At 45.1% G+C, this 27,665-nt stretch overlaps 1 protein-coding gene across 1 annotated transcript in view; it reads right to left on the bottom strand.

Moving 5' to 3' along the window:
- Window positions 1-27,665, bottom strand: part of CASQ2 (calsequestrin 2) — a 62,589-nt gene that overhangs the window by 4,018 nt on the left and 30,906 nt on the right. The window contains exons 5-10 of the mRNA XM_036113345.2: window positions 24,820-24,893; window positions 19,137-19,267; window positions 17,491-17,536; window positions 11,138-11,192; window positions 2,400-2,500; window positions 281-355 (exon numbers count right to left, since the gene is read on the bottom strand). Of these exons, the coding sequence (XP_035969238.1) occupies window positions 281-355; window positions 2,400-2,500; window positions 11,138-11,192; window positions 17,491-17,536; window positions 19,137-19,267; window positions 24,820-24,893 (482 nt within the window). The remainder of the gene's footprint in view (window positions 1-280; window positions 356-2,399; window positions 2,501-11,137; window positions 11,193-17,490; window positions 17,537-19,136; window positions 19,268-24,819; window positions 24,894-27,665) is intronic.

Raw genomic sequence — 27,665 nt, 5'->3', positions numbered from 1 at the left:
AATAAAACGGGATGGGCTGGCCCCATAAGCAAGGAAACATGCCCATGCCTTTCCCAGGAAGTGCCCATGGAAGACAATCCTGAAGCCATGGATTGGGACTGGCTCAGAGACTAGGCTGGGGCCACACTGGCAAGTTTCCTGAGCTTGGGCAGGGCCGAGGGTCCTGCTCATTTCAGGGGAGGCTAGACTCCTCTACATGGTATCACAGTCTGGGCTGCATGGCAGAAAACAGGACAAGCTGAGGGTGACTGGTGAGCAAGCATTCATGGGGTATACTCACATCTGTCACATTCACCACCCCAATCTGTGGCTTGAATAGATCAATCTTGAAAGTCTTCTCCCAATAGGCAACGAGCTGAAGCAACGAAAAATAAGATTAGACAGCAGGCAGAGGGCATTCCCGGTCAAAGCCACGTTTTGTGGCTGGACCCCCCTGCCATCCCATCATCGGTCACCATTACTTAAAGTTCTTCAAAACAGCTGTGGGCACTTCAGAAACTGAAGGCTTGGCCTCAGCCCTCAAGCACTTGATAAGTATGGAAAAAGGAGTTCATAACACCAACTATGAAAACATGTAATGTAAAAGCTTCTACAGCTGTAAGGAAGAATATTATAGAGATGGTCCAAAGTCGGTTCCCAAATGACTGTTTGGGAATTTTATAGTTTATGTGTGGTGAGAGAGCCATCTTCCTCCACTTCTCTTTCAATGTCCCATTTAAAAATCCCTTACCCTGCGCCACTGGGATCCACGAGGTGCCTGAGAAGGCTGTGAAGTGTCATGCAAATAGAGGATCCCCCCCCCCCCCCAGTTCACCAGGCTTGGGATCCACAGGGACTAATCTCTGACTGGGATGGGACTAAAGGAGTCAGGGGCCATGGGGCTAAGGCAATGCAAATGTTCAGTGGCAGAAAGTCTCCAAGGTAAATATATGGCCTGATGGGGACCGGAGATAGTAGGAACCTGGAAATCCGGACAGTCTGAAGATTTCTCTTTTGTAAAAACCAAGGCAAACAAACAAATAGAACAGATTGGGACAACTGCAGACCATATGCAAGCTTGCATAACAAAACAGTCCAGATAAAAATACAGCCAGGCAGAGGCTAACTAAAAAGTTATAGTAGGGGCGCCTGGGTGGTTCAGTCGGTTAAGCATCTGCCTTCAGCTCAGGTCATGATCCCAGGGTCCTGGGATGGAGTCCTGCATTGGGCTCCTTGCTCAGCAGGGAGCCTGCTTCTCCCTCTCCTTCTGCCCCTACCCTTGTTCATGCATTCTCTCTCAAATAAATAACATCTTTAAAAAAAAAAAAAGTTATAGTATTTAGGGTCTTATGAGGCCATGACTTTGTTATGATTACCCAGAATTACGACATTGGCTTCAGATGTCATGAAAGTCTCTGCCTCTGACTTATTCTGTATATAGGATTGGATTTCAGGACCCTTGAAATCATTAAACTCCCTCAATTTTGACTACTTAATCATGATATGATCAGTCAGGTCCTATGCAACAAATGCGAATTCCCGGAAGAAGAGAAGTTATCATTTATAACCAAATGATAACTAAACTTGTACTGATTACCAGCAGTTAGCTCAGGCTAAAGTCTATTGACTGACTAGTAGACAAATCTTTGGCATCAGACAGACCTGGATCGGGATATCATATCTCCCACTTAGTAGCTTTAACCTTGATGGCCGTTATTGTTTTATTTGTCAGATAGGGATTCTGACAGTCCCTACTTCACAGGTTTGATGGGAGGGTTCGAGAGATGGTGCCTATGAAGAATTTACTATAGTTCCAGGCATGCAGTCTATTAGCTACATCCATTGTCATCACCATTGGGCTCCTGTATCATACAAATTCTGTTTATTCTCTTTAAAATTAAGTATATAATCAAGGCTTTCTGGCCATTGATCGCTGGCACTAGCAAGAGTTTGGACTTTAAGTTTCTTACACATTCAGCATGCTAGGACCTGGGAGAACACAATGAATGAGACAGGATCTCTGCCCTCCGAGAGGTTACTCCTTCCCTCCATGAAGTTCTTCACTCTATGCAAAATGGTCAAGTGTGATTTTAATTACTTATCAATTCAGGTTGCCTGAGAATGACAGTCCCCTCCCAGAACATGAAAGAGGCTGTAGCAAGGGAGGTAGTGGGACAAGGGACAGAAATGGAAGTGCTAGCAGAAGGATATCACCCAGCTGACTCATGTGGGCGGCTCAGCTCCCTGGTCTCCACGGAATGAGAATGGTGTGTCTAACCGTGGCAGCACCACTATGTTGCCCCACAATGTTGCCACGGTCTTCCACACTGGATAGGGGTGGTCACTGTGTTTCTGCACATGCTTCTCCTATTTCACGCCCTCCTTCATGTTTCCGGGTCTCACACCGAACACACACTCACCAGAGGAAAGTCATCCGGGTCGATCCACACGATGCTCAGGTCAGGGTTGTCGGTGTTGTCCCTGGCCACCTGTTTCAGGATTTCCAGGAACTCGTAGCCATCTGAAGCAGGATTCAAGAAGTCTGAGTAACCCCTTACATACATGGCTTCCAGCATGAGGAGCAGGGAGTGGTTTTTCCACAGGGTTTCTTAGGCCATTTGGTGCATACCCTCAATTATAGGATTATTCTATAAAATGAGTCAGATGAGAACTCCAGCCACGAAGCAGCTTACTCAAAGGAAGCAATAAAAATTTTAAATAAAAAAATATTAAAAGTTCACAGGGAAGTGGCTGGTTCTTAACTCAAAGCCGGGCTCAATTTGCTGATCTGCATGTGAAAACTGACTAGCCTTGAGTCAGCCAAGTGCAATCCCAGATCAGAAGAACCCCTGCCTGGTCCTCAGTGCTCTGTGCCCTCTCTTGAAACCAATAATTTGCTATCCCTCAGAGCTCTACAAACCAAGAACATGTAGCCTGGACCCTTAGTCTTCTGCAACCTGGAATTTCTAAAACCTTCAAACGAAGCTTCTGATTTATGGCTGGTTTCATAGCTTTGAGATAGTAAATGGGGTTTCCCTCCCTCTCTCACGATTTCCTGGTATGCTCTGCCTTCCCCCTCTTCAGGCATCAGCATTTATGACCCCCAGGGGAGGGATGATTCATAAGAAAAGCAGAGACAAGCCTTGTGAGCCTCAAGAACACAATTTTTTCTTAATTTAAAAAAAAAATTAAAACTTAAACTTTTAAGGACTGGTAGCCTAAAATTTATACCATAAACACAAAGTTTTGGAAGACGGTTTAGTAAAAGAGAAAGTACACCCTAAACCCTCAGCATTCCCACCCTACTCCCAACTAAAAACAAAGATTCTGGAAAGTCCCTGAGAAGAAGCTCTGCGCCTGTGTGTTTGCGTGTGCATGCGTGTGTGCGTGCGCATGTGTGTCCACATACAGAAACTCCACAGTTCCAGGGGATCCCCGAGCACAGGGCATCCATGCTTTGTTTCAGAATGAAACTCTGGGAAATGGAAAGGCCCCAGAATCTCTTGGAGAACCCCTTGGTGCCGGAGCATGAGGGCAGAAAAGTCTGCCAGGAGGCCCCACTGGTTCTCTGTTGCTCTGAGGAACATGGGCGAAGCCACAGTTGGGATGGACAGGACCAGTGGTGACCTGCTGGGAGCAAGGGCTAGAGGCCACACGGAACCACAGCCCACTCCGACCAGATGTATCCCCCACCTGTCTATGCCTGAGAAGTGGCGAGACACCGGACCTTTAGGGATGGTGGGGTGAGAGTAGGGGGGCCATCCGTGACCAGACCCAGTTCCCACTGGGTACGATACAGGTTTGATTCTAGAGTGTAAAGTTACATTTCTGGCTTGGCTGAACGTGTGGCCTGAAATGTGCACCTTTTCTACCAGGAACTTCCCCACCTGCCTCGGAATTCCGTCCGGCAACTGCTCTTTCGTTGTAAAGGTTTCTTCTTTTGCCCAAGGTCCCCGCCACTATGAGCCCTTCTGTTTAACAAGTCTCTCCTCTCCCTAGGAGCTCTAGCCTTTGTTTGGCTAACTGGGGCCTCTGGGTAAGGGTTTTTCTCTGCACTTCCTCATCTCCTGTACATTCCAGGCCAAATGCATGCCATTCTTGGCAGTTCTGCTTTGAGTGGGTGTAGTCACTTCCAGTGTCGCCAATATGGACTGCTAACTGTATGATCCAGACTGGGCCCCCTCGGGCCTTGCTACCTGGAAAGCAGAGCTACTGCTCAGAAAGAAGAGGACACAGCCCCTTCCTGCAGAGATGTACTCTGCTTGCGTGATTTTTCCATCTCTTTCTGAATTACAGGTTTCCCCTGATAGCCAAAAGTAGAACATTCCTAAGAACCAAAATATTGTACAGTGAAGAAGCAATAACACGTGATAAAATCAAAAATCCTCTTTGGACTTCTTTTCATCAGCAAAAACAGGTACTAACGTAGGTATTCTGTAAAAGCAAAGTGACGTAATGAGAACATCGTGAGAGCAAGGGAAAGCTGTATCTCATGAGTCAGCGTGTATGACAGACACTTGGGGTGAATAGGGGCACAGGCTTTAGAGTTCATTATCATTGTGGGGATTGGGTGGAGTTGAGGTTGGGGGATATTACTCCTGCCGCCTCTGGGTCCCCCTTCTCTGGGCAGAACAGGGAATCTGTGGGTTATGTATCATAAAGCATAGACCACAATAGGGAATTCTCTAAAACACTTTCCGTGACTACTTTCAGTAGCCAGAAGGAAGAACCCTGGAAGGTGAGAACCAAATTTAAAAGCGATCTCGACAAATCAGAAATTCATGAAGAGGATAAAATTCAACGACATAGACCCTGATTCACGTAGAAAGTAAATCTGAGGTGCAAAAGACAGACTTGCGTAAAGGGAGGGGAGAAGTCATCTAGGCACCATATTGTAAAGGGACAGGGATGTCCTCAGTACCATAGCTGAACACGCAAGATAGCATGATAGGTTTCTGATGGAAAACCCCACAGAATGTTGGAACTAATGAAAAGGAACGCTACATACAGGAACCTTTTCTACTCTACATGCTAGAGCAGGTTTGGAGATAAAAATGAAAAGATAGAAGGAATAAAAATTGGGTTCTGCTAGAAAAATCAAATGGGTGGCAGTTTTTATGTAAACAAGAGAAGTCAAAATTTTCGCTTAGTGCTTAATTTTAGGAATACGAAAGGTTTTTGTGTCTACAGAGAAGTAAGGAAAACTCAAAAAACATTCACGGAATACATCGATAAATGAGGTTGACATTAAGGCAAGAGAAACCTCATCCAGATCCAAGGACAGCTTTTCGACTTTCAGGATGATGAATTCCATAATGGACATAATCCTTCTGCATTCCTGGATATTTTCAAGAACAGAACAGGAGCGAGCAACCCAGCATGACACTTAAACACACAGACCCGTGGGGCAAACAACCTTGGTCCAAATCCTGGTTCTGCCATTTTGAGCGTGACTTTGGGCAAGTTACTTAAGTCTTGGTTCCTCATCTGTAAAATTGGAATGATGATAATAAAAGTACCTACTTCATAAGGTTGGTTGTAGGTTACATGAGTTAGTACTTCTAAATCCCTGAGACACAGAGTAAGCTTTAGCCATTATTCCTAAATGATCTGGATTTTTCTGCCTGAATACAAGAAACCTGGCCATTCGTCTCTCCATTCAGGGCACAGGTAATAAATACAATGATCTGGGCACAAGCAGTGTGTTTTATACAGTCTTGGCCCCACACAGTAGAGAAGACAGGCTCGTAGGAAGTTACGCCAGGAGATGGTATGTCATGGGGTGGTTCCCTCTGGCCCCTGCTCATGATTCTGTGACTGAAGGCCTCAGGGGTGGCTGTGCCAGCAGGTGTGACTATGAGAACCCTGCCCCATATGTGGGTTAGAGTTAGGTTTAGTTCCTTTGTTTTAAAGGCATTAAGCTAACTTGGATATTCCTGATTCAAGGTTCACAAGCCTGGGATACATTCTCTCCCCTTATATTCCCAGCCTTGGATGTAGACCTGCTGGAATGGATTCTCCTGCATCTGGGAAAGCTGAGGTAAGGCAGCTAAACTGGTCTCCCAGGTATTTAGTTGCTAAAAATTGCAAGTTACAAGTTCAATTTCCTCTTAGGGAGAGCTTCTGTTTCTTTGTAAAACAGGTGTCCAGGCAGGTGTCTTGGAAAAGGGAAACAGCCGCTGTGGACTCTCCCTTTTGGATCAGGAAGGCAGGTGCAAGAAGCCATATTTCACTTTTGTAATTCAGTGTAAAGCCCAAGATGAGTCCACAATTGCAATTGCATGAATGAATGGATGGATTTGAAATGGATAAATGTTTCCTTTATCAGTGATGCACTAAGCTTAGAGGCCTTTAAGATTGTGGCCATGTATCTTTCAGAAGGAAAAGTCCATAATTAAAAAAAAAAAAAAAAGCTAGATTAAAAAAAAAAGGAGGAAATATTATTCCGTGATTTGGGGGCTAGCAATTATTTAGCCACCGAAACTAGAGGACTTGTCAGAGCATTTAATCTTCACATCTAGTCCCGATGGAGTCAGGAAGACTTTCGTTTTTCCATTTTAAAGAGGATGGAGTTGAGACACAGGGAGAGTACGTGGCTTGCCCAGCATCACGTGGGAGCAAGCGGCAGAGCTAGGATTCTAACTCAGTTCTTCGGTCTGCACGTCTAGAACCATCTCCACAATCACTTTCCCTCCGAGGTCTTGGCCCTCCTACCAACGCTGTTGCCATCTTCCTTCCTCAAGGTTGTGCTTGAGATTTGTGAGCTGAGTGGGAAAGCTTCCATAGGAGGGAAGCAAGGGGCTCAAGAAGGCAGTGAGGGGGCAGCACCCTCTGGAGGACGGAGCCCCCCCACCCCTTCTATCCGTGCCGCTGAGCACCATCCTCCTCCCGGCCACACTGTGTTGGGTTGGTTAACTCAGCGAAGTCCCTAAGTGATGGGAGTCTCAGAGATCGACCTAAATAAAGAAGAGGGACCCGGTGTGCTGTGAGAACCGTGACTCGCTCCCTGCCACACGGGCTTGGAACCTGAAGTCCCATGACCCAGGGCTGAGGGCTGGTGTGGAGCCAGGTTTCCCACGGCGAGCAAGAGGCCTCTGGGAATCACATCTCTGTGGGAGGGGAAACCGGTGATTATGCTCTCCTCCTACCCAGGCAGGGAGGATCTGGTGGGAATGAGGCTGCACCAAGCCCTGGGGGACCAGTTCCAGGCCAGTCACAGCCCTGTCAGGAGCCAGGGCCGGGTCTGGGAGAGACGTGGGTATCTCGGGGCACAGCCTACGGGCTGGGAGCCTGAGTTTGAATCCCAGTTCCACCACTTATTAACTATGTGACCTGGTGATGTTATTTAACTTCTCCATACCCCTGTTTCCTCATCTGTACATCGGGGAAGACCATAAGGAGGGCACCTAGTACAGACGGTTGTTGTGAAGATTACATGCACGGTTAGCACTCAGCAAGAACCAAAAATGTTAAGTTTGATAAACCAGATTTACACTGGGAAGCTCAAATAAGCAGTCAGCACTTCTTGAGACAACTGCTCTCAAAAACATTTTCCAAGAACCCCAGGCGGTTGCAATCCGCTTGGAACGGGGCAATCCACGCGGGCACACGGCAGCCTGTCCTCGCATTTCCAGCTTGTTAGTGCTAATATTCCCTGGGCCCTTGGAGGATATCCATCCTGCATGCGCTCATGTAGAAACGCCGCTCCGCGAACCTTTCAGCAGGTGTTATAAAGAAGATGTCAGCCTGATGCAGACACATCTGGGGGCGGCGGAGGAGGGGTGTTCATTTTCAAACCTGTCAAACAGCGGATCCGGGGGCATCCTGAGCGCAGGAGCCGGGGAGGCTCTGCAGGAGGAAGACCGAGCGGCACGCAGGGCCTGGGGCAAGAGCAGAGCTCCGGACTTGTCCTTCCAGGGCCCAGAGAGCCAGCCGCCTGCAGCCTGGGGAGCAAAGCTCGCAGCCGGCAGTGTCGGGACGGCTCGGAGGAGCGCCCTCGGGGGGACCCAGGTCACTCGGCTAGTCGGCTCTAATTCCAAATCTGGGAACATCCGTGGACAGCAGGGAGGACGGCTGCCATCTCTTCCTTAATTGGCTCTCAAGCTTCCAGGTGGCTGCCCTGTCTTCTCACTTCCCGCGTTCTCCTGCTCTCCCTGCCCCCCCCGCCCCCCCCGCCCCCCCCCCACTAGTGCGGCAGCATCGCTGCGCATGCTCAGAGCCGGCCCCGGCCGGACGGCCCGCAGGTAGCGTGCTCAGCTGCTCACTGGAGAAATGGGAATAAAGAGAGCAGCCCCGACATGGGGTTCAGTCCCATAAGCATACAAGTGATCCTCACCATCTTCATCATCATCAGGGCGAGGTCAGAGGTCAAGAAAGCCTGCTGGAATTTGAATCCCAGCAAGGGATTTGGGCCCTTTAACCCGTAAGACCCACTTTTCTCCTCTGAGCTGGGATGGTAATAATCACGCACTGATCACAGAGTGGCTTTAGGGACCAAATGAGATCCTCCCGGTACAGCACAGTTCCCCGAGACTGTTAGCTCTTTCAGGAGAGCTGTAGGGATGTCCTGGATAGATGATCTTTCTTTGGCCAGCGGGCAGGGGCCTGGTTGGAGCAATCGGCCATGTCCAGCTTAGTAGCAAGAGCAAAGGTATATGAAGAACCTCTGTCTGGGTGGGAATGCAATTCCTGGTCCTGCAGCCAGGCCCCTCCGCCCCGGGTCACACATCAGTGACCTCCGGGTAATGACTGACTAGCTGCAGCGTCGGGACTTTCACAGAAAAGCCTTTCCCTTTCCTAGCCCCGAGTGGGCCAGGCCCTCCCTGGATGAAAAAAATATGCTTCGATCCCCCACGCCATGCCCCCCTTCCCCCCCTTCAGTGCGTTTCTTCCAGCTTCCCAAAAGCAAGCCCCAGCTTGGGCTCCTCTGGGGAAAAACACAGCTTCAGGCCCAAGGATATTTGTGCAGGGAGGAGGTGGAAGGAGTTTCAGGAGTTTGATTCATTATAGCAGCAATCTCGGTCAAACAGGTTCCTGCAACTTGGTGGAGGCCTCTTTGTTCCATTGTTCCAGGGAGCAGGACAGGCTTCCCCACAATCCTGGAAGGGGGCAGGTGGGGCGGAGGAGGAAGCCCGCTGGGGTCTGGCCAGCAGGCTGCTGCTGCTGGCAATTTCATCTCTGTTCACACAACACCAGGGATCCGACTCTGTTTGATTATAGCTTGTAAACTCTGGGCAATTGGCTTCCTTCGCTATTTTCCCCTGCAGGGGCAGAGGGGTGGCCAGAAACTGCTGGAACCATACTGGCATTTTTTTCAGACAAAGACTAGATATCCTTGAAGAGTTCTGCCAACTCTGCAAGTCAATGATGGGAAAACTGAGACCTCAGCGAGCATTCAAAAACCTTAATAAAAACAAAGGGGAAGGAAACCCTCAGATAATTTGGAGCATCAATTTGGTTTTGATACAATGGAACATTGTTTGGCCCTAAAAAGGAGTGAATTACGGATACACGCTACATAGTGGATGAACCTTGAACACAGTATGCTCAGTGAAAGGGGCTAGGCAAAAAAGGCCACAGATACATAATTCCATCCACATGAAATATCCACAATAATCAAATCCATAGAGATAGAAAGTAGATTAGTGGTTGCCAGGGACCGGGGGTGGGGGGAGAAATAGGAATGACTGCCAACGGGCATGGGGTTTCCTTTTGGGGTGACGAATATGGCCTACAGTTAGATAGTGCACAACTGTGTGAATACTAAAATTACCACCGAATCGCTCACTTTAGAAAGGCGAATACTGTCACGTGTGGATTATCTCTCAAGTTTAAAAACTGTATGATAACAGCATTTAGGCTTCTGTCTGTAAGAACTATGGAGGCTGATAATGTATTAACAACAACAAAAAAAACGGGCATGGTGGCCAAGTGTTGGGGCTCAGTCTCGGTCAGTCATCCACTCATCCGATCACCTCCCGACATCCGTTTTTTGAGTACCTACTATGTGTCAAGGCGCTGTGCAAGAACCAGGTACGTACTGATGACCAAGGCAACCTGTGGCTCCTTCATGACCTACCCTTAACTCCTTGTGCCCTCTTGGGAAGTTTGCTCAACTTCCTGAAGCTTCCTCGTCTGTCCCTATGAGTGTACAAGACGTCTCAGGCCAACACCACAGTTCTGCTGTACGTGGGGAGTGGTTCCTAAGCCTGACGGTGCCTTAACACTTGCCTCCGAGCTCCGTGAAATTAAAGGTTTCTGAAGGGCCTGTTATGCTCAGCTCCAGGCGGCTTTGGTGCTTGTGGTTCTCTGTGCTTTCAGGTTTGGAGACCCCTGCCCAGGCACCTCATGGCCCAAGGCCTGGCTGCTGAGCCATCCTAAGTGCAGTTCCTTGCCTTCTATGTGTGCGGTCTGGATCGTGCCAAGTCTCCCCAATACGCACCTCAGAATGCCCACTTACGCTTTCCCTTTGGGGACCCTTTATGTCACAGAGCATTGCCAAAGGGACCTAGCATTTTACGGCCAGAAATATTTGATTTTTTTCCCCTGCACTTCCCTCTCTACCAATGCTAAAAAGAGTGCAGGCAGGAAAAAGTCGTCCATGTTCCAAAACAAAACAAAGCTACTCATCCATTTATAGGGTCATTTTGCACTTTAGAAATGAACTGCTAGTTTTGTCCAGGTCTCACTATTTGAGCGAGTATTTTCTATTAAGTTTCCTAAGCACAGACCATATTTTACAGACCGAAGCATACATTGGTTGTAATTGTAATGGAGGGTTGTTATTTATATAGGCTAGATCACAGTATGGTTAAATAAACTTTTAATGTGGACAGAAGTTGTCTCTCTCTCTCTCTCTTACACACACACACACCCCCTGTAAAGCTAGGATGTTTTTATATCCTCCCCAGTACTCAGTGCTTCCTCCTACTTTGGACAGCTAAGCAGAGTAGAACGAGGTTCTGATCCATCGGCATCTCTTAGCCGTGTGCACAACGGACAACGGATTCGTGCCTAACCGGTGACCACCAGGGGGTGCCCAATGTCTTGCAGTGGCCTTGCAGACAGGAAGTGAGGCAAGAGCAAGGAATGAGGGCTGGCAAAGGGGAGAAATCAGATCTTGCTTAAGGTGTGAAGGGACAGATTGGGAGTTTCCTACCTGGGTCACTCCTCTCTGCAAAGGCCACAATGTGGATCCCGTTCAAATCATCTTCCTGGAGGAGAGAAGAATCCAGAGGTTACGCTCCCAGGTGGAGAGATAGAAGGGAACAAGTCAGGGACAGACACAGAGGCTGGCAAGGAAATGGGCAGAGGGGAGGCGGCAGAGGGGCAGTGCACACAGGGGGCGGGGGAACGGAGGGGCGCGCAGTAAGGAAGGAAATATTGATGAGCAACTGGGAGAAATGCGTGCTGTTTGACACGTGGTTTGCGAGACAGGAAAACACCCACTACACACAAGACATCAGCACTGAATGGGCCTCACTCCTATGGGCTGTGGGGTCCAGGAGAGCAGCAGTAAAAGGCAAAAAGAGAAAGAACATGAGTCTGGTGCATCAGGAGCTCCGAGGGCAACAATCACTCTGAATATAGCTCAGTAAATGCAATTGGCAGTCTGTGTTTCGAGAATTCACCACCAGCAACCAGCAATCAGGGGAACTTCTGAATGCTGTCAACGGATCCTGAAACTGTCCCCAGACTGGCAGCGGACAGGAATCTTCTAGGTAAATTAGGACGTGGGTCTGTTCTGTTCACACAAGAATCGTATACAAGCATAGGGCTTCTCCGTGAACACACCTCCTACTGAAGAACCTGTGTAGTCAGGAAGGGGCACCTTGCTGACTCTGACTTCCAGGGTCCTTCCTTGGGGTCCTTTCTGCTCGGGTCCAAGGCTTGCTGAAGGCCTCTGACGCATTTCTGTGAGTGTGAGAGCCTATGGGAAGAGTGGATTTGGGGGCTAGGGAAAGTTGAGGGTGTGACGGTGACAAGTGGGTGTGGCCATGGAGGCCGGGGGCAAGGCCAAGAATCCAGAGAGTATTTCACATCTCAGGGCAAGCAAGCGGCATCGCATGGTTCTATGTCCTGGACAGAAAGGACCGTGTCTCCTTTGCATCAATTTATCCCGCAGAAGGAAGAGCAGGAGCTTTGGAGGAGGCTCTGTTATGAGCAAATGTGATTCCAAAAAAACATGGAGAGGAAGATGCGTTAAGAATCAGGTAACGGGGACAAATCTGAATGAGTACTGATTATGGCTGACACAGGGAAGGGGAGTCACTGGGTACCCTGGATGTCATATCAGAATCATCCTATGGAAAAAACTCCAGGCATCTCAACCCTGCCATGATCCCTGTTTCCATTTCAATTGATTTTAATGCTGGTGCAATCCTATCTAAATGCTAATTTTTCCCCTTTGAGTTTGGAATGGACACAACCTCCAAAAATTCTGAGAGATTAAATGGAAAATATTATTATTAAAAACAAGAGAGTGGGCACAGGTTTGGTCAGATGCTCTGCGGAATTGAATTTTACAGATGTATATGTGTGTGTGTGTGCAGGTTTATTACACAAATCCGACAGCAACCAGAGGGGAGTCTGAGGTTTCACTGTTTTACATTTGCTATTATCGCCAAACAGAATATCCTGATCAGTTCTCATTAGGCTGCCCTGTGTCTCTGTCTCCTGCCATCAGCTGGAAGTGAGCAGTGTTAACTCTGTGAAACAGGCTTCATTTCTGTGTGCCCTTCTAGAATGCCTTTGGAAATTGGTTTTGGAATTAAGAATCCATATTCGTTTGCTAAGAGGCTGCTCATAATGTGGCTGTCACTCCCCAGGCCTGAGATGGTGCCTGGATGGAGGGCAGTAATCAAGGCAAAGGGCCCCTCTCTTTGTAGGGATCAAAGAGTCAGCACACAAACCTGTACTAACACTTGCAAAGAAGCAGGTGCATGCTTAGTGCCAGGTATTTCCAGTAATAAACTCACAGAGCAAGAATCCATGGGCAAGGGTTACTCACTGAGAATCCAGTGTGCACGGGTGAGGAAGAGCCAAGCTGACCATACGTAGGACTGAGACCACCCGGGGGCTTTCTCTGAACCCCACAACCTTTGCTCCAGATCACCCATTTGGTCTTTGGATCACATTGCCTTAGAAACTATCTTTTTAATAGCCCGAATCCTCCCTTCTCAACCAGATGGCAAGCTCTCTGAGGGAAAGGATTATGCCTTAAAATAACAACGATGATTACAAAGGCCACAATAGTATCTGCCCCCTGCCGTTCTTTGTATCAGTACTTTGTAAGTACATTATTTCTAACTCTCAAATGAAAGTCTTATTCCTATCTAGTGCTTAAAGAATTGAAGTGACTTACCTAACACCAGAGAACTAGTAAGTGACATAACTGGGATTCAAGCCTGTTCTGTCTGGCCCCACGTGCTTTTTCTTTCTCACTGAAGGGGTCCAGAATAAGCCACTGTGGCATAAAAATTATTTTGAGCTGAAAGCACCTGAATTCCTGAATGCCTTACTACCCTATCTACCAAACAGAGAATCCCAAAAGAACTCAATTGTCATAAACCCATCCCCAAGAGCAGCTCTAATTTCTCTTCTCAGACAGACATTTTCACAGCACTAGCAAATCTCCCATCTATTCCCCAAGGGCCCATTTCTCTTTCCAAAGAAGTCATTTGTTTTTCCATAAGATCCCTTTCTCCCCAACCTTCTAACAAGTCATTTGTTCTCCCAGAAGTGACTCCTGCCTCTCCCATTTCCAATTAAGATGGTATATAAGCCCTTTCTTGAGTCACATTTCCTTGTAAACTCCCTTGCATAAATAGGTCATTAAATTTGTTCTTTGCCCATGCTAATCTGTATTTTGTCAGTTTAATTTGCAGCCCTTCAATACTGAACCTAAGAGGGTAGAAAAAACAATTTTCCTCCTTGATATCACCAATAGCAACAGAATGAATCTGTTGTCCCCTGCAGGGTTTGCAGATGTTTCAAACTCAGATTAGTGACTCTTAAGTTAAAGGAGGCCGATGAGGGGTCTTTATGTAAAGTGACTGAGCCCCAGATCCCCCAAAAAACTGGAGACTTAGGAATTACTTTGGCGAATACCCTACTCTGAATTCTCTTTCACTTTGTATGTCCATCTGTCATAGCATGAGCATACTGCAGTGGCGTTATATGTTTTGAGACTGTTTCATTTTCTCAACCCTGAACTCCTCAGGACACAACAGCAATGTTCATTTTTATAACCCCATGCTTAGCACAAAGTAATAGGTTCTTATTAATGCACACTGACTTAAAAACAAAGAATATGGTGATAAAAATCTTACACACTAGTTGAAGAAAATAGAAAATATTAGAGATGCCAAAAAGAAAGCACACATCAGTTACCCACCAACCAGACATATTACCACTGTTCCTGTTTTGCTCTGTTTCTTTCCAGGTTCTGTTGAATGTTTGTTCTCTTGAATGAAGTGATGCAAAGAAAAAAAACATGCACTTAAACCTGCAGACTCCCTGTTGCGATGGAATGTTCCAGGGGCTTATCTGGAGGTTTCTGGCCCCCTTTTGGAAGTACTATTTTGTTATTGCCACAGAGAGAGGGTTCTTTCCGAAGGAACTGCTGACTCCCATCCCCATGGGCTTTTGCCCAGGACTCTGACCACTTGCCAGGATGGAGAGCTGGTTAGAAGGTAGTGTATCGAAGGGGAAGGACAGGTCAGCACTCAGTTCATATCACCTTGCCCCACCCTGACATTCTTTGAATATTCTAAATGAGCAAGTAGCTATTCAGTTTACACACAGCAAGTATTACTAACCACCAATTTCTTTAGTAATAATCAAGTATGTGTTTTTTTATGGTTTGCTGCTTTAAAAACCCACACAACTGGGGAAAAAAAAAAGTCAATAGTTGCTTTAGCTCGACTTAGTTTTCCTATCTAAATATTTTGCAATGTCTGGGGAAGTGGGTGTTGAAGATAAAGACTTCCCAGTTCATAACTGGTCACATTCCCCAGCTTCTGTGGTTTAATTTGTTGCGGCCAAGTGGTCCATGGAGATGCTGCTCTTTGGAGCAATGCTTTCCTAGGTGGCAAAGGTAGATGGGGAAGGCACGTGGGAAGTGGCTCCCCAGAGATCCCTCTGACAGATTGATTTCTGCTTCTCCTTTTTACGGATGGGAAGATGTTCCTGCCTTCCCTCCCTCGTTGGAGACTTGGGACTGGTTAGGTCTGGTTACAGCTTCTGGGGAAGTCACATGGGTATTCCAGGATGGTGTGCAGGAAAGAATTAAACCAGTCTAGTTGCCCTTTTCTCTACCAGGTTAAATTTAATACACAGCCCTTTCCTGATTAGAAAACCATTGAATATGTACTAACATGGAAAGTATGAGCCATCATTGTTATATTATAGCAAAAGGCTGTAACTTCTTTCTTTCCTTAAGTGAAAAGAAAGCAGAGAATGAGTTCCAGTGCATCCAGAGAGTGAACTTTCTTTCTGAACATCTGCCTGTGATATATGAGAGGGAGCATTTCTACTGGGCAGTGTGGGGGGCTAGGGGTGTTTGTGGTCAGGGGGAGGGGGCAGGACACAGGCTCTCCCACCATGGCATATTGTGTCTCGGATGCGATATTGCTGTGTCAATAAGGAAAGGCCTGAAGGAAGGGCCTCTCTTAGGGATGAAGAAAAGAAAAAGAACTAAGAACAGAGACATAGCAGAACAGAACAGTGACAATCACTCTCAATTTAAAATGGTACCCTGTGTCATGAAAGACAAAGACCAAGAACTTATCCCAGATTAAAGACTAAAGAAGCAAAACAACAAACAACAAGTGTGAGATCCAAGATCAGATCCTGGGCCAGGAAAAAAAATTGTGTGTGTGTTCTATAAAGGACATTAATGGGACGCTGGTCAATTTTAGTAAGGTCCGTAGATGAAATCAAGTTATACTAATTTCCTGATTTTGATAAGTATACTGTGGTTATGAGAGACATTCCCTGTTTTTAGAAAACATCTGAAGTATATAGGGGTAAGGGGAGTTATGTCTGCTACTTACTCTCAAATAATTCAGGGGAAAAAACTGTTTATATCCATCATCTGTCAAGAGGTATATGATCAAGCAAAGAAGGTAAAATGTTAACATTTGGGGAATCTGGTAAAGAGATCATGGAATTCTTTACATTATTTTTTGTAAGTCTGAAATGATTTTAAGTAAAAGTAAAGATATTTTTTAAAGGAATATTATTTTTAAAGCACTGCTACACTCTTTTTAAATATAGTAACAAGACCTTGTAAAGATTAAATTTTTGAAAGGTTTCAATGTTAGGAAAATATGTTGCCATTGTACTGGGTTGTTCTTCAATAGTCCAATCCTCCAGACTGGATTACTCGCTCTTCAGTGTCTTATGAAAGGTTTGTTCTGCCTTCGGACATACAAATAAGTTATCAGCCAGTAAGACATCAAGTGTTAAGTTATTTTATGGTTCTGTTCAGCTGTCATTTTAGACTTTGAATCAAAGAATAAATAAATAAATGCTTCCATGTTAATTCCTTTCTTCCCTCTCCCGGCCCTTGACAAAATGGCGCCTTATGGGGATATGGCTTACTCTGGGGAACTATACTGAAGAGAATATGAGATTTGGCTCCAAATGATCTAAATTTAAGTCCCAAGATCTAATGCTTATTAGTTATGTATCCCTGAGTGATTAACTTAATCTCTATGATCACCAGTTTCCCCATGTAAAATGAGGTTAAATAATACTTGTTCTACATCACTTTTTAGAACTCTTGAAACATCCAGGTTAAAGGGATTCACGAAATGCTTTGAAAAATGCTCCACCGACTTTGGTTGTTATTGGTTATGGAATTTTGTATAAACCTGACATGGGATGGGAGGTTGTATCTCCATGGCCCTCCTTCTATGCTATTTGACCTGCCTGACACATTGTCTATGGCATAGACCTAGGGGATAATCTGACTCAGCGCCTTCCACTGCCTTGAGTTGCTATTTATGAAAATAGCTACCATTGATTGACCAAATACCTACCAGGTTCTGGGCTCTTCGCAACCACTCATCTTTACAAAAAGCCCTGATTTGAGAAGCAGAAACTAAAGCTCAGAAAGATGACATGACTTGATAACAGGATGCAGAGCTACCAGGTAGCAGATTCTGGATGTGAACCCAAGTCTCTATGACTCCACAGCCTCAGCTCCTTCCATTATGTTACCCTGGGTCTCTGGTAGTCAGTGAACAGAAGCCAGTAGTCACTGTGGGGAATGAACTCAAAGATGGAGTAATTTGGCCTTATGGATAGTACCAAAGAGGCTTAAATTAAATCCATGGAGAACTGGGCTTTAGTTGAGCATGACGTTGTCCACGTTTCAAATACTCCACCATCTAGACATCCACTCCAGCAAAATAAAATGTGGTTTAAGTTTGCGGACTCAAAGGGATACTCCTCTTGGGCAATATACTGGTGTCTACAAGGCAGAAAGAATTTGCCATTTCTTACCCATGTTTCAAACATATCTTCGGGACGCAGGCGACGTAGGGTGGGTCTGAAAAAAACAAAGATGAGCTTCCTTGAGTAGGGATTACCAAGGCAGACACTGCAGCCTCAGCATAGTGAAATGTAAAATGAGATGCTGGTTCATTTGCAAGGGCATAAAGAGCTCTTGAAATCTTCCCTAAGGAGGTGGAACTGTTCTACTCTGTTGCATCATACAGGGAGCTGGGCTTGAAGCTCCCAACCTTTTCACAGACCCATTTGATCCAAGGATTATATAAAGCCTATTAGAGGGGCTCCTGGGTAACTCAGTCGATTAGGCATCCAACTCTTGATCTCAGCTCAGGTCTTGATCTCACAGTCATGAGTTCAAGCCCTGTTTTGGGCTCCACGTTAAGCATGGAGCCAAATAAATAAATAAATAAATAAAGTCCATTACAAACAATGGGTCAGAGGGTGCAGGGTCAGCTCATTCCTAGGGCAAGAAGCCATTTCCTTCCTCATAGACAGGGGCCACTCCTGAGAGCCCAGAGCAAGGCCCAGACCGAGGACACCTAGGAGAGGAAACAGAAATCATGGTTTTCCCAGCCCACGACTGCATTGTCTTATCATCAGGATTATCATTCAAAAGCTCTTTAGGGATGTTTGGAGGAACAGGTAAAATTATATTTTCTCATGGTTTTATTTCTTCCTGAATGTTGGCAAATTGTGTTAGACACATTGAGATTTGCTTCTCCAAATGCTGCCTCCCTATGGGAACCGGGACAACCAGGTGATGGAATCATAGTGCTCCAGGTTCAGTGGACATATGTGAGCATGTGTTGGAGAGGGTGGATGGCGTGGCGAGGTGGTAAACCCACTACCACGTTCCATGTTTCAATATCGTCCCTCTGTCAAGAGCAGGGGTCAGCCAACCATGGCTGGTGGGCCAAATCCAGCCAGTGCCTCTTGTGTTTATAAATAAGTTTTTATTGAGATACAGTCACACCCATTTGTTTACATACTGTCTACAGCTGCTTTCACACTACAACAGCAGAGTTGAGTACTGCAACAGAAACCATCTGGCCCACAGAACCTGAAATATTTGTTCTCTGGCCCTTTATGGAAAAAGTTTGCTGATCCATGCTAGAGCTACTCTAGGTGGTATCAAATATTCCTCTCCGAGAAGTTCTATGTATAAAATGTTCATCCATGGCTAAGTTATTTAACTACTCTGAGCCCAATTCCTTGATCTGTAACATTGGGATAATAATAACACTCCATAATGTTGAATATTAGATAAAATAGCTTCCATAAGCACTTAGCATGGCATTTGGCATATAAGAGGTTGGCAGTAAATCCCTGTTGTTACTATTGTAGAATTTGACCTGTAACTTACTCTGTCTTGGAGGGGATTTGCTGATTGTGGGGAGTTGGTCTACCTTGTTTGCAAGTGTAAACCCATATTCAGAAAAAGTAGCAATATCCCTGCCCAGCTGATCAATGACCAACAAAGCCATACTACTGATTTCAGTTCTGCTAGGGTAGTAACTCTAGGTTGTTGCTCTTGGGAGACCTAAAAATGTTAGGACTGAGAAGTTCTCCTCCATCCCCCAGATCCTGGACTGCACCCCCTCACCCACCCACCAACCCCTGCGTGCCATCTGGGGCACCTTTGGTGCTCTTTCACAAACTCCACGATCTCCTCTTCTGTGTAAGGTTTGTCAGGGATGGCAATGGACTCATCCATAAATGGCTCATAGAAGTCAACCTCATTCATCTTCAAGGACAATTTCTTTGCAACCTGTAACAATTAGAAATATGAAAATAGTTTCTTTGAATGCTAGTCCAGAGTAGCAATGGGTTGCCCATCTATAAGGAGTGTGTGTGTTTTCTGGCAAAGACATGAGAGTATACGTACAGTTTTAACTTAAATGTTGAAGTGGTAGTAACTCATTGCCTAAGCCCTAGCTCGACCAATCAAAGAAGGACAGATAGGAAGGAAAAACCCTCTCTGGCAATTGAGGTCCAAGCAGGAGCGGAGAGCGGTAGGAATGAAAAGGGTGAAATCTAATTGTACAATCATCATCACTCCACTGTATGTGCCAGGGCTGGAGAAAGAAGCAAATGTCAACAGAGCCAGCTCAGTGTTCTGAGATGCATGGATTTAATTGAACCGATTTTGATAGCACCGGCAATTGACAGAAACCATTTACAGCATACCAGTACTCAAAATCAGAGGTCAACCCATTAATCTGTCCTCAATCAGCTCCTAACCCCTACTTGTGATTTAGGTTGAAGCAGGGTTATCTCTCAGTACTGGCTTGTCTGATGGTTTCTCAGACTCTGGGAACTGTCTGCTTTGTTACCAGCCAGAAGGTGACCAACATCCTGCTTTGTCCAGAGCGGAGGGGTTTCCCAGGGTTCAGACTCTTAGTGTTAGAATAGGATAGTCCCCAGCAAGCCAGGATGAGTGGCTCACCCTCTACCAGATAAAAAGCTCAGGGAGCCAGCCTGCAGCCTGGAAGACGTCTGCTCTCTTGATTAAAGTGGCCACATAGTTTGCTGTTGGGGCAGAATGGGTGCTGTGTTTGCCTGCAGGGCTGCTGAGCTCAAGTCTCTTTTTGTGAAATGATTTGAGAGGCTTGGAATGCGCAACGCTTTGTAGAAAACCAAATGCCATTCTTTTCGTTTTTGAGCTGTGGTCCAAGAAAGCACAGGGATGAACAGTGGTTCCCTTGAAACTAAAGAATTGCCTAAGAGCTGACGCCCTGCGGTGGTAACCAACGGTGCGGAGGCCCAGGGCAGCCGTGACTAATTGGGGAGGGGGAGGAACGGGGTATTACATAAGCCGTTACACAAGGAAGGCCATTCTGAGCAAACACTGGTGTCCCTATGGCTTTTGTCATCAGTTGCTATTAATTCCAGGTCACTATATTCCAAAAGACATTTCTTACAGGACTTCAGGGAAAGAAACTCCAGCATTCTATCCAGAGCTAAAGAAAACAGGCCATGTTTAGAGCTACAATCAGTCAGAAGAGATTTATGGTCATGTTGATTTGGTTTTGAGGGACAGGGAACTGTGGGGTCTTTTCTTACTTTCCCCCCTCTTTGACAGGGTGGGGGTGGGAAGCCTGGGAAGGAACCAGCCACCACACAACCAGTGTCTGGGTTTTTACGCTGTTCTTCACAAAGCCGGGCCCATCAGAGAATGGGCTTAAAATGACACTGGATTCTGGGTTTCTGACTTCACTGACTACATATTTTAGGAACCAGAAAACTGTGCTTAAAGGAAGTGGGGAGTGACCAGATGAAGGAAACCAGTAATAGTAGTAAGCGCACGGAGTGCTCACTCTGCGTCGGGCTCTAGTGCAATTGATTACTCTATGCATCCTCACTTGGCTTGCTGTAAGAACCATTATTATTACTTATTTTACAGATAATGAACCAAAGGCCCAGTGTGTGTACGCGGTTTGTCAAGATCTCATATGTGGAGGGGATAGAGTCTGAATTGAAACCCAGGCAGTGGAGTGTTCTAAACTATCACCTTGAACAGCGATCTCTCTTCATTCTCAACTTCCGAAGTGTGTGTGTGTGTATGTGTGTGCGCGTGTGTCTGTGGTCCTTGAATGCCAGTGTCTGGGCCTACAATGTTAAGACCACAAATGTAAAGTTGGATTGTGATATTCTTGAGTTTAAGTCCTGGGAAACCCCTCCAAAAATTTCCAGAGACCTATTCACTGTATCCCCACCACCACCACAGAGTGCCCTCGGCCTATATCCCAGAAAAGCCCTTTCTTTCATTTTTCTTGGTTGTATCTTGGCCAGTAAGCATGCCATCCTTAGCCCTCTGACTCTCTGGCTCCATTTGATTCAGAGATGTTGTGGCTTGGTTTAGGATTAGGATGTATAGATCAGTGCTGGTCCCAAACCTATGGGCCGGGTAAAACTCCCCAGGGACTTCTCTGGAAATGCGTGTTTCTGGGTCTGGTCACAACATAAAGAAATACAAATTTCATCTTAGATGTGGGGCCCAGGAATCCATGATTTTAAAAGCTCTTTGGGGGAGACCACTATGGACAATGGTTCAGCAGCCCTGACATCTCAGTGTCTTTATGGTTCTCTAACTCATATAATATATCAAATATAACATAGTTATTGGTTTCTTTACTTACTTTCTGTCTTCCCATCTTCTCCTTGCCCCCTCCCCAACTGCACTACACTCTAGATCCCACAGCGGCAGGAATCTGTTTTGCTCCATGTTGCATCTCTGGCATCTAAAAGAGCTTCTGGCACATAAAAGGCACTCAATAAATATTCTCTGAATGAGCAAATGAATAAATAAATGAAAGATACTTCTGTTGTATGTCTTCCCTACTTGTAGAAAGAGAACTCATAAACCCTATCTTTTGTTCCTCAGTAGATTCTTTTCCTAGATTCCTTAATGTTTTCAGGAGCTTCACAATCTTTGCTGTCTTGAAGAGGAGACATACAATCTTGTTATTTTTGAGTCTTCTCTTGGCTTTCTCTCCTTCACCTCAATAGTGACCAAATCCTCTTGTCATCTCCATGTCTGCCAGTTGAGTTTTCATCTTTGGGACTGTATTAGTGCCTCCTTGGCCCTGGCCTCTCCTGACTTCACACCTCTACAAAGCACCTCCCCTACCCCTTGTCCCTCTGGGCTTCCCTAAGTCTCAACAAAAGATTCTTCCAACTCCCTCTTCTGCACCAGCGCCCCCTGCTGGACACCACTGAGGTTTCCTGGGACTCTGGCTCCCCTCCTCCCCCACAACTGACCAGTGCAACTGTTCAAGTCCCAAATGGCACTGAGTCCTCTAAGTGTGACTGCTCTTCTTTCTGTGTTCCATGTAGAGCTAGAGAGTGTGTCTTTCTCCTTTTAACTGTTATAAAATCCAAGGCTACATGAACAGGGACACTTATGACTCAGTGTCTTACAGAGTTTGGAGTGAAGAGGCTTCTGAGTTTTTAATTATAGCCTGACCTCACCTTCTTCATGGGCCACAGACACGAAGACATATGGTCGGGCTGGAAGGCACGTCTGAAAACAGATACCACCCTGAACTCAGCATTGGGCCACCTTCGAAGAACTGAGGTGTTGTTGCTTGGCCAAGCCTGTCTGCCTGGTTGTGTTCTCTCAGATGAGTTCTTAACACCCAGGAGCCACCTCAGTCACTGCTGGTCTGTCATAATGGAACGTCAGTGATGTATGCAGCTTGGGCTTCCCTGTACCTCCCCTTCTCTACTAAAGTTCTCACCCAACCTCCATTCTCCTGGGCTTAGATGGCTGCCTTTTATGTGCAACAGGACTAGCTAACATTTACTGAATGCTCACCATGTCCCAGACTCCAGCCAAGAGCTTCACGTGTATTGTTTCTTTCTCTGGTGTACAGTAGCATAGAGCACTGACCTGAGATTATATATTAAGCTTCACTACTCACTCACTATATGACCATGGGTAAATCACTTAATCTCTTGGTGCCTTGGTTTCATTCTCTGTAGATTAAGAATACCAATTCCTCCTTTACGGGCACATTGAGATGATTGAAAGAGCTATGTAAAGCTCTCAGCACAAAGCATAGCACGTAAAAAGTACTTAATAAGTGATAGTTATTATTGCTTGTGGTATTCTTGCTCAAGATCTCTCTTGATTCTAATCCAACCAACTAAGGTAAATTTTCTTCAAATTTAGATTATATTACTCAGATTATAGACTCTCTTCTGGATTATTTTCAATCCAGAGTTTTTAGACCAGGGCCATATCCATAGAGGTGGTTCAATGTACATATATACAAGGATGGAATACAATCTCTTTTTGTTGTACTCCTTCCCTGCTCCAGCACCTACAGGCTTCCTTTTGTTTTTCACAGAATACTTGAACTCCCCATGGTAAAAAGGCCCAGGAGCCCTGCTCTCCAACTGCCTTACTCCTCAGTAGGTCACCCCTTGATGAACTTTTACTTGAATGTAATCAGGATTTAGTTTTTCCTAGACTTATTTGTTCTAGTAAATATGGTGATTGAAGGTTTTTAGTTGGTGTGTGTGTGTGTGTGTGAGCTACAGAGAGAGACTCTTATGTGTGCAGGTGTGGATATAAGTGTGAATGAGTGTGTACTGAGTGTTATATAAGTGTGGGTGTGGGTTTGAGTGTGAGTGTGTGTGAGGAGATGTGTGTTATGTGTGTGTCCTGTTTGTTATGTGCTTATGTTTGTCATTTTGTGTGTTGTGTGTTGTGTGTGTTGTATGTGTGTTGGGTGTTTTACACGTGTGTTGTGTATGTTTTTTGTGTGTGTTATTTGTGTCTCTTATGTGAATGTGGGTGTATGGGGATGTATGGCCTGTCATAATGGAACGTCAGTGATATATTCAGCTTGGGCTTCCCTGTACCTCCCCTTCTCTACTAAAGTCCTCACCCAACCTCCATTCTCCTGGTCTTAGATGGCTGCAAAGTGAATATCTCAAGGGCAAGTACAGAGTCTTCTACTTAAGTGTGTGGTACCAAGGAAGGGGCATACATGTGGGGCATAGACTGGGATCTCAGCACTACCATTAATTCACTGGAAACCTTGGATATTACTTAATCTTTATAAATCTATTTTGTCATATGGGACATGTGACTTCTTGGTTCCCAAATTTGTTTAAAGGATTAGAGGTCATATACATACAATGTATCAATTTGTACCAAACACACAGAAAGCACTCGATAAATAGTAGCCATTTTAGTGGTAACTGGAATTAGAGTGGAGTACTCCACCCACAGTGAACCCCAAATAAATTACCCATTGATTCAAGGTCCTTCATATATGATGTTCTTCGGCTTACAAAAGCAGGTGCCACATCCAGAAAGAAAGAAAAATTGAATTGCGGATGAGTACATTAATGACATCTCTTGAAGACAATAGGTAACTTACAGATGCACTCCAGGCATCAGATAACCAATGGTCCTCCCCATTCCACCCCCCATCCTAACCCAACAGAGGGGGAAGTACGCATCCCTGGGAAGGGAGAGAATAGCTCTAAAGACAAGAAAGCACTGACCAGTGTCCTGGCACACTCTTCTCATACACGCCCATTCTTAGTGTTCAAGGTGGTTAAAAGTGGTTCATCACTTGTCATTGGCTGTTTTCAGAAATGTGGTTACTTCCTCTGAATTAATCATCTTTGTATTCATCTCCCATTCAAAAGTGACTTATTGCTGTATTTCTAACACTTCTGGAGAAAATGTTAAGGGATGGAAGATGGAAAATGTTTCTAAAATTTAAAAAAGTACTGGAAAGTTCAAATTTTAACCTTTTGTGCCTACGAAAGTATTCAAATTGGGGTTTCATAGATACTTACCCCTTTGTCGAAGGTAGCAAAAAATTTGATGTAAGGTTGGAAGTGTTCAGCTGCCTCTTCAAAAGCCTTGTAATCTGAGAGGAAAAAAATAGATCAAGGAAAGAACTTTTTAAGATGCATGCTAAAGACATTTTTCTTTTAAAATAATGTAGAGAGAGTGGGGAGCCAATTAATCCTGACTGGATAATTATTTAGTAGATATTGTTTAGATAGAAAATTATTTAGTGCTATTTAAACCCACAATTTCCCCCCAAGGAGTTTGAATTGACTGGTATTCAACTGAGCTAAAGAAGAACCCTTTACCACAGTTTTATGTGTTTTCAGAAATTGGTAGACGGGCAGGAGAAAGTGAAGGAAACTGAGAGAGGGAGAAATAGAATATTAGACTCTAAACCTAAGGAAAAACTTATTCCACTGAGACTCACCATTAGTTGTAAGTGTGTAAGCACAGTTTCCTATAAATGACCACTAAGTGAGACGGAAATTCACCTTACTATGTAAAGCAACCTCAATCAAAAATGACATCATGAAAGTACTTTAAACTTCTTAGCAGAAGTCCCCCTTTTGGTAAACCGTCATTTTTCTTGCCCTCTTTTTAAGTTTTCATTTTTATTCTGATTCCTTAAGAAGATGATTTAAAATTAATCAAGCCTATGCTTGACTCTGGTCCCAAACCTGAATCCAAACTGGTCAAGTTAAGCATGAGATACATGAGCGTGGCCATGCTGTGCCTTACCACATCTTGTCAGCTACCTGGTGAAAACACTGGTATTTAAGCCTTAGAGGTGAGGTGATGGGAATGGGAATGGTGGTGATGGTGGTGGTAGTGGTGGTGGTTCTGCATAACATCTATAATCCTGAAAGTTGGTGATCATTTGATTCATTCTTAAGAAGATTAACCTTTTCCCATTTTATGGAGTTCCCTATCTCTTAATCATTAGAGGCATAAGCTTTTGTTAGAGTGCCAGGAGCATGCAGAATTTTCTAATATTCAATCAAAAACATTTCAAGACTAATACTGGCTCAGAGAACACCAACATGAGTAAGACAAAGACACTGATCTCAGAGGCACACAACCCAGAGGACGGTATGGACCCTTAAAGAACCACAATGTAATGTGATAGTTGCTAGAATAGAGGTAATTACAATAAACATAGATGAGAAGGGGTTGAAAAATTTACAAGAATGCCTGTACATACTGATACACATTCACACAAACTTATCCCCATAAAAGTAATTGAGTAATCAGAAAATATATCATATAGCCTGAGAGTTGAGGTAGAGAACTGGATAGATGAGGAAGAAGATGAGTGAGAGGTTTAGAATGAATAGAGAGAAGGTGGGAGAGAATGGAAGGGTTAACCATACCTAAGTCATTTATGTCTGTCTAAAGCTCCAGTGGGCTCCAACCGAATCCTCTGTATCCTCCTTCCCTGACCCCCTTGTCCCCGATGAATCTCTCCCCACCTCCTTGAATGCCTCCCCTGCTGGAAAGGATGGCCTACACCTGTGTCCAGAGAATTCCCTTCTTCACCTAAGGAACAAATCTGTATCCCTTTTAAGATGAAAAAGGGTAGAGCAAGGTGATCCCCCAGGGTGGTGTTTCAAACTGTGGTTGAGCCTTTAGCCTTGCCCAAACAGTGGTTGTCTTCTAGGGTACCTGGTCTAATCTCCTGCTCTGTTTGATCTCATGTGATCCCGGGTTTTTCCTGCCCTCATATTCTGTGCTGATGCTGACCAGCTCCTTCTTGGCTCTTCCAGTCTGACCCCCAGTTTCCCCTTCTGGAATAGGCTCCTGAACATTTAACCTTCAACCTCCAGCTTACTGCAGACTGCATTTCCTCACCTTTCTTCCCATCTCTCAGGGTTTTCCATACTGGATACTGGCCCCCCACCTCCAGATTTCCCCCAGTTTGGCATTCTTAACTATCAGCTGAGCTCCTGCAGGAAGTTCCTGTCACCCTCTCTCAACACTAGCTCCACAGCTACGTGCTCAAGCTGGATGTGAACCTTCATACCCAACTTCCTTGGAAGATGTAGCCCCCCAGTTCTTCCAAGTCTTTTCTAATCTGATCCCAAATCTCTTAGGAGCCTTTTCTCCCAAACCATTCCAGTCTACCTATGTGTTCAAGCCCTCCAATTCTCCACTGTCCTTCTGTTGTTCTTGCTCTACAGGTTAGCTTGGGATCATTTCGTAAAGCCAGTGCCTCTGTACCTTTAAACTTCCTTGACCAATCACCCTCATACTACAGCAGAAATACAGGATTCTTCACGACTGCTTCCCTGCGTACCTTACCAACTCCCCACCCACAGGCCCTGGGCTCTTTTGGAGGGCAAGAAGAAACAGAGAGACATGGATGCCTGATAGAACATCATGATGTTTTCAGTCAGTGTGTAACAGCCATACATTTTTTGTGGTGATAAAACTTTCTCCATGTTTTCTACAACATTCAAAATTTTACAGTAGTTAATATTATATCTGAAGTATAAACTTTTTGTATTCTATAACAATTGTTTTCTGCCTGAGATGTCAGCAAGCATGACAGCTAGAGAAATCCTTGGAGAGGCAGCTCCCCTGACTTCCTCACCAGGTCTTCTCAGTTGGTGTGATTGTGACTATAGGTCCAAGATAGTTTGTCATCAGTGATGTTTTTTGGTTTGTGATACTGTAAAATATTCAGGTTTTTTTGTTTGTTTGTTCATTTTATCTACGAACGTCAATGGAATGAATGTATGATTGCTATTTTTTATCATGTTCATCATCATCATAATCAGTATTACTAACATGATCTGGTATTAGACTTTCTTAAAGACAAAGTTTGTCAATTTAAAGATAAAAATTCAAC

The sequence above is a fragment of the Halichoerus grypus genome, chromosome 5 (genome assembly GCF_964656455.1).
Source record: "Halichoerus grypus chromosome 5, mHalGry1.hap1.1, whole genome shotgun sequence".
Taxonomy (NCBI): domain Eukaryota; kingdom Metazoa; phylum Chordata; class Mammalia; order Carnivora; family Phocidae; genus Halichoerus; species Halichoerus grypus.
This window is presented reverse-complemented; position numbering and strand designations above follow the sequence as displayed.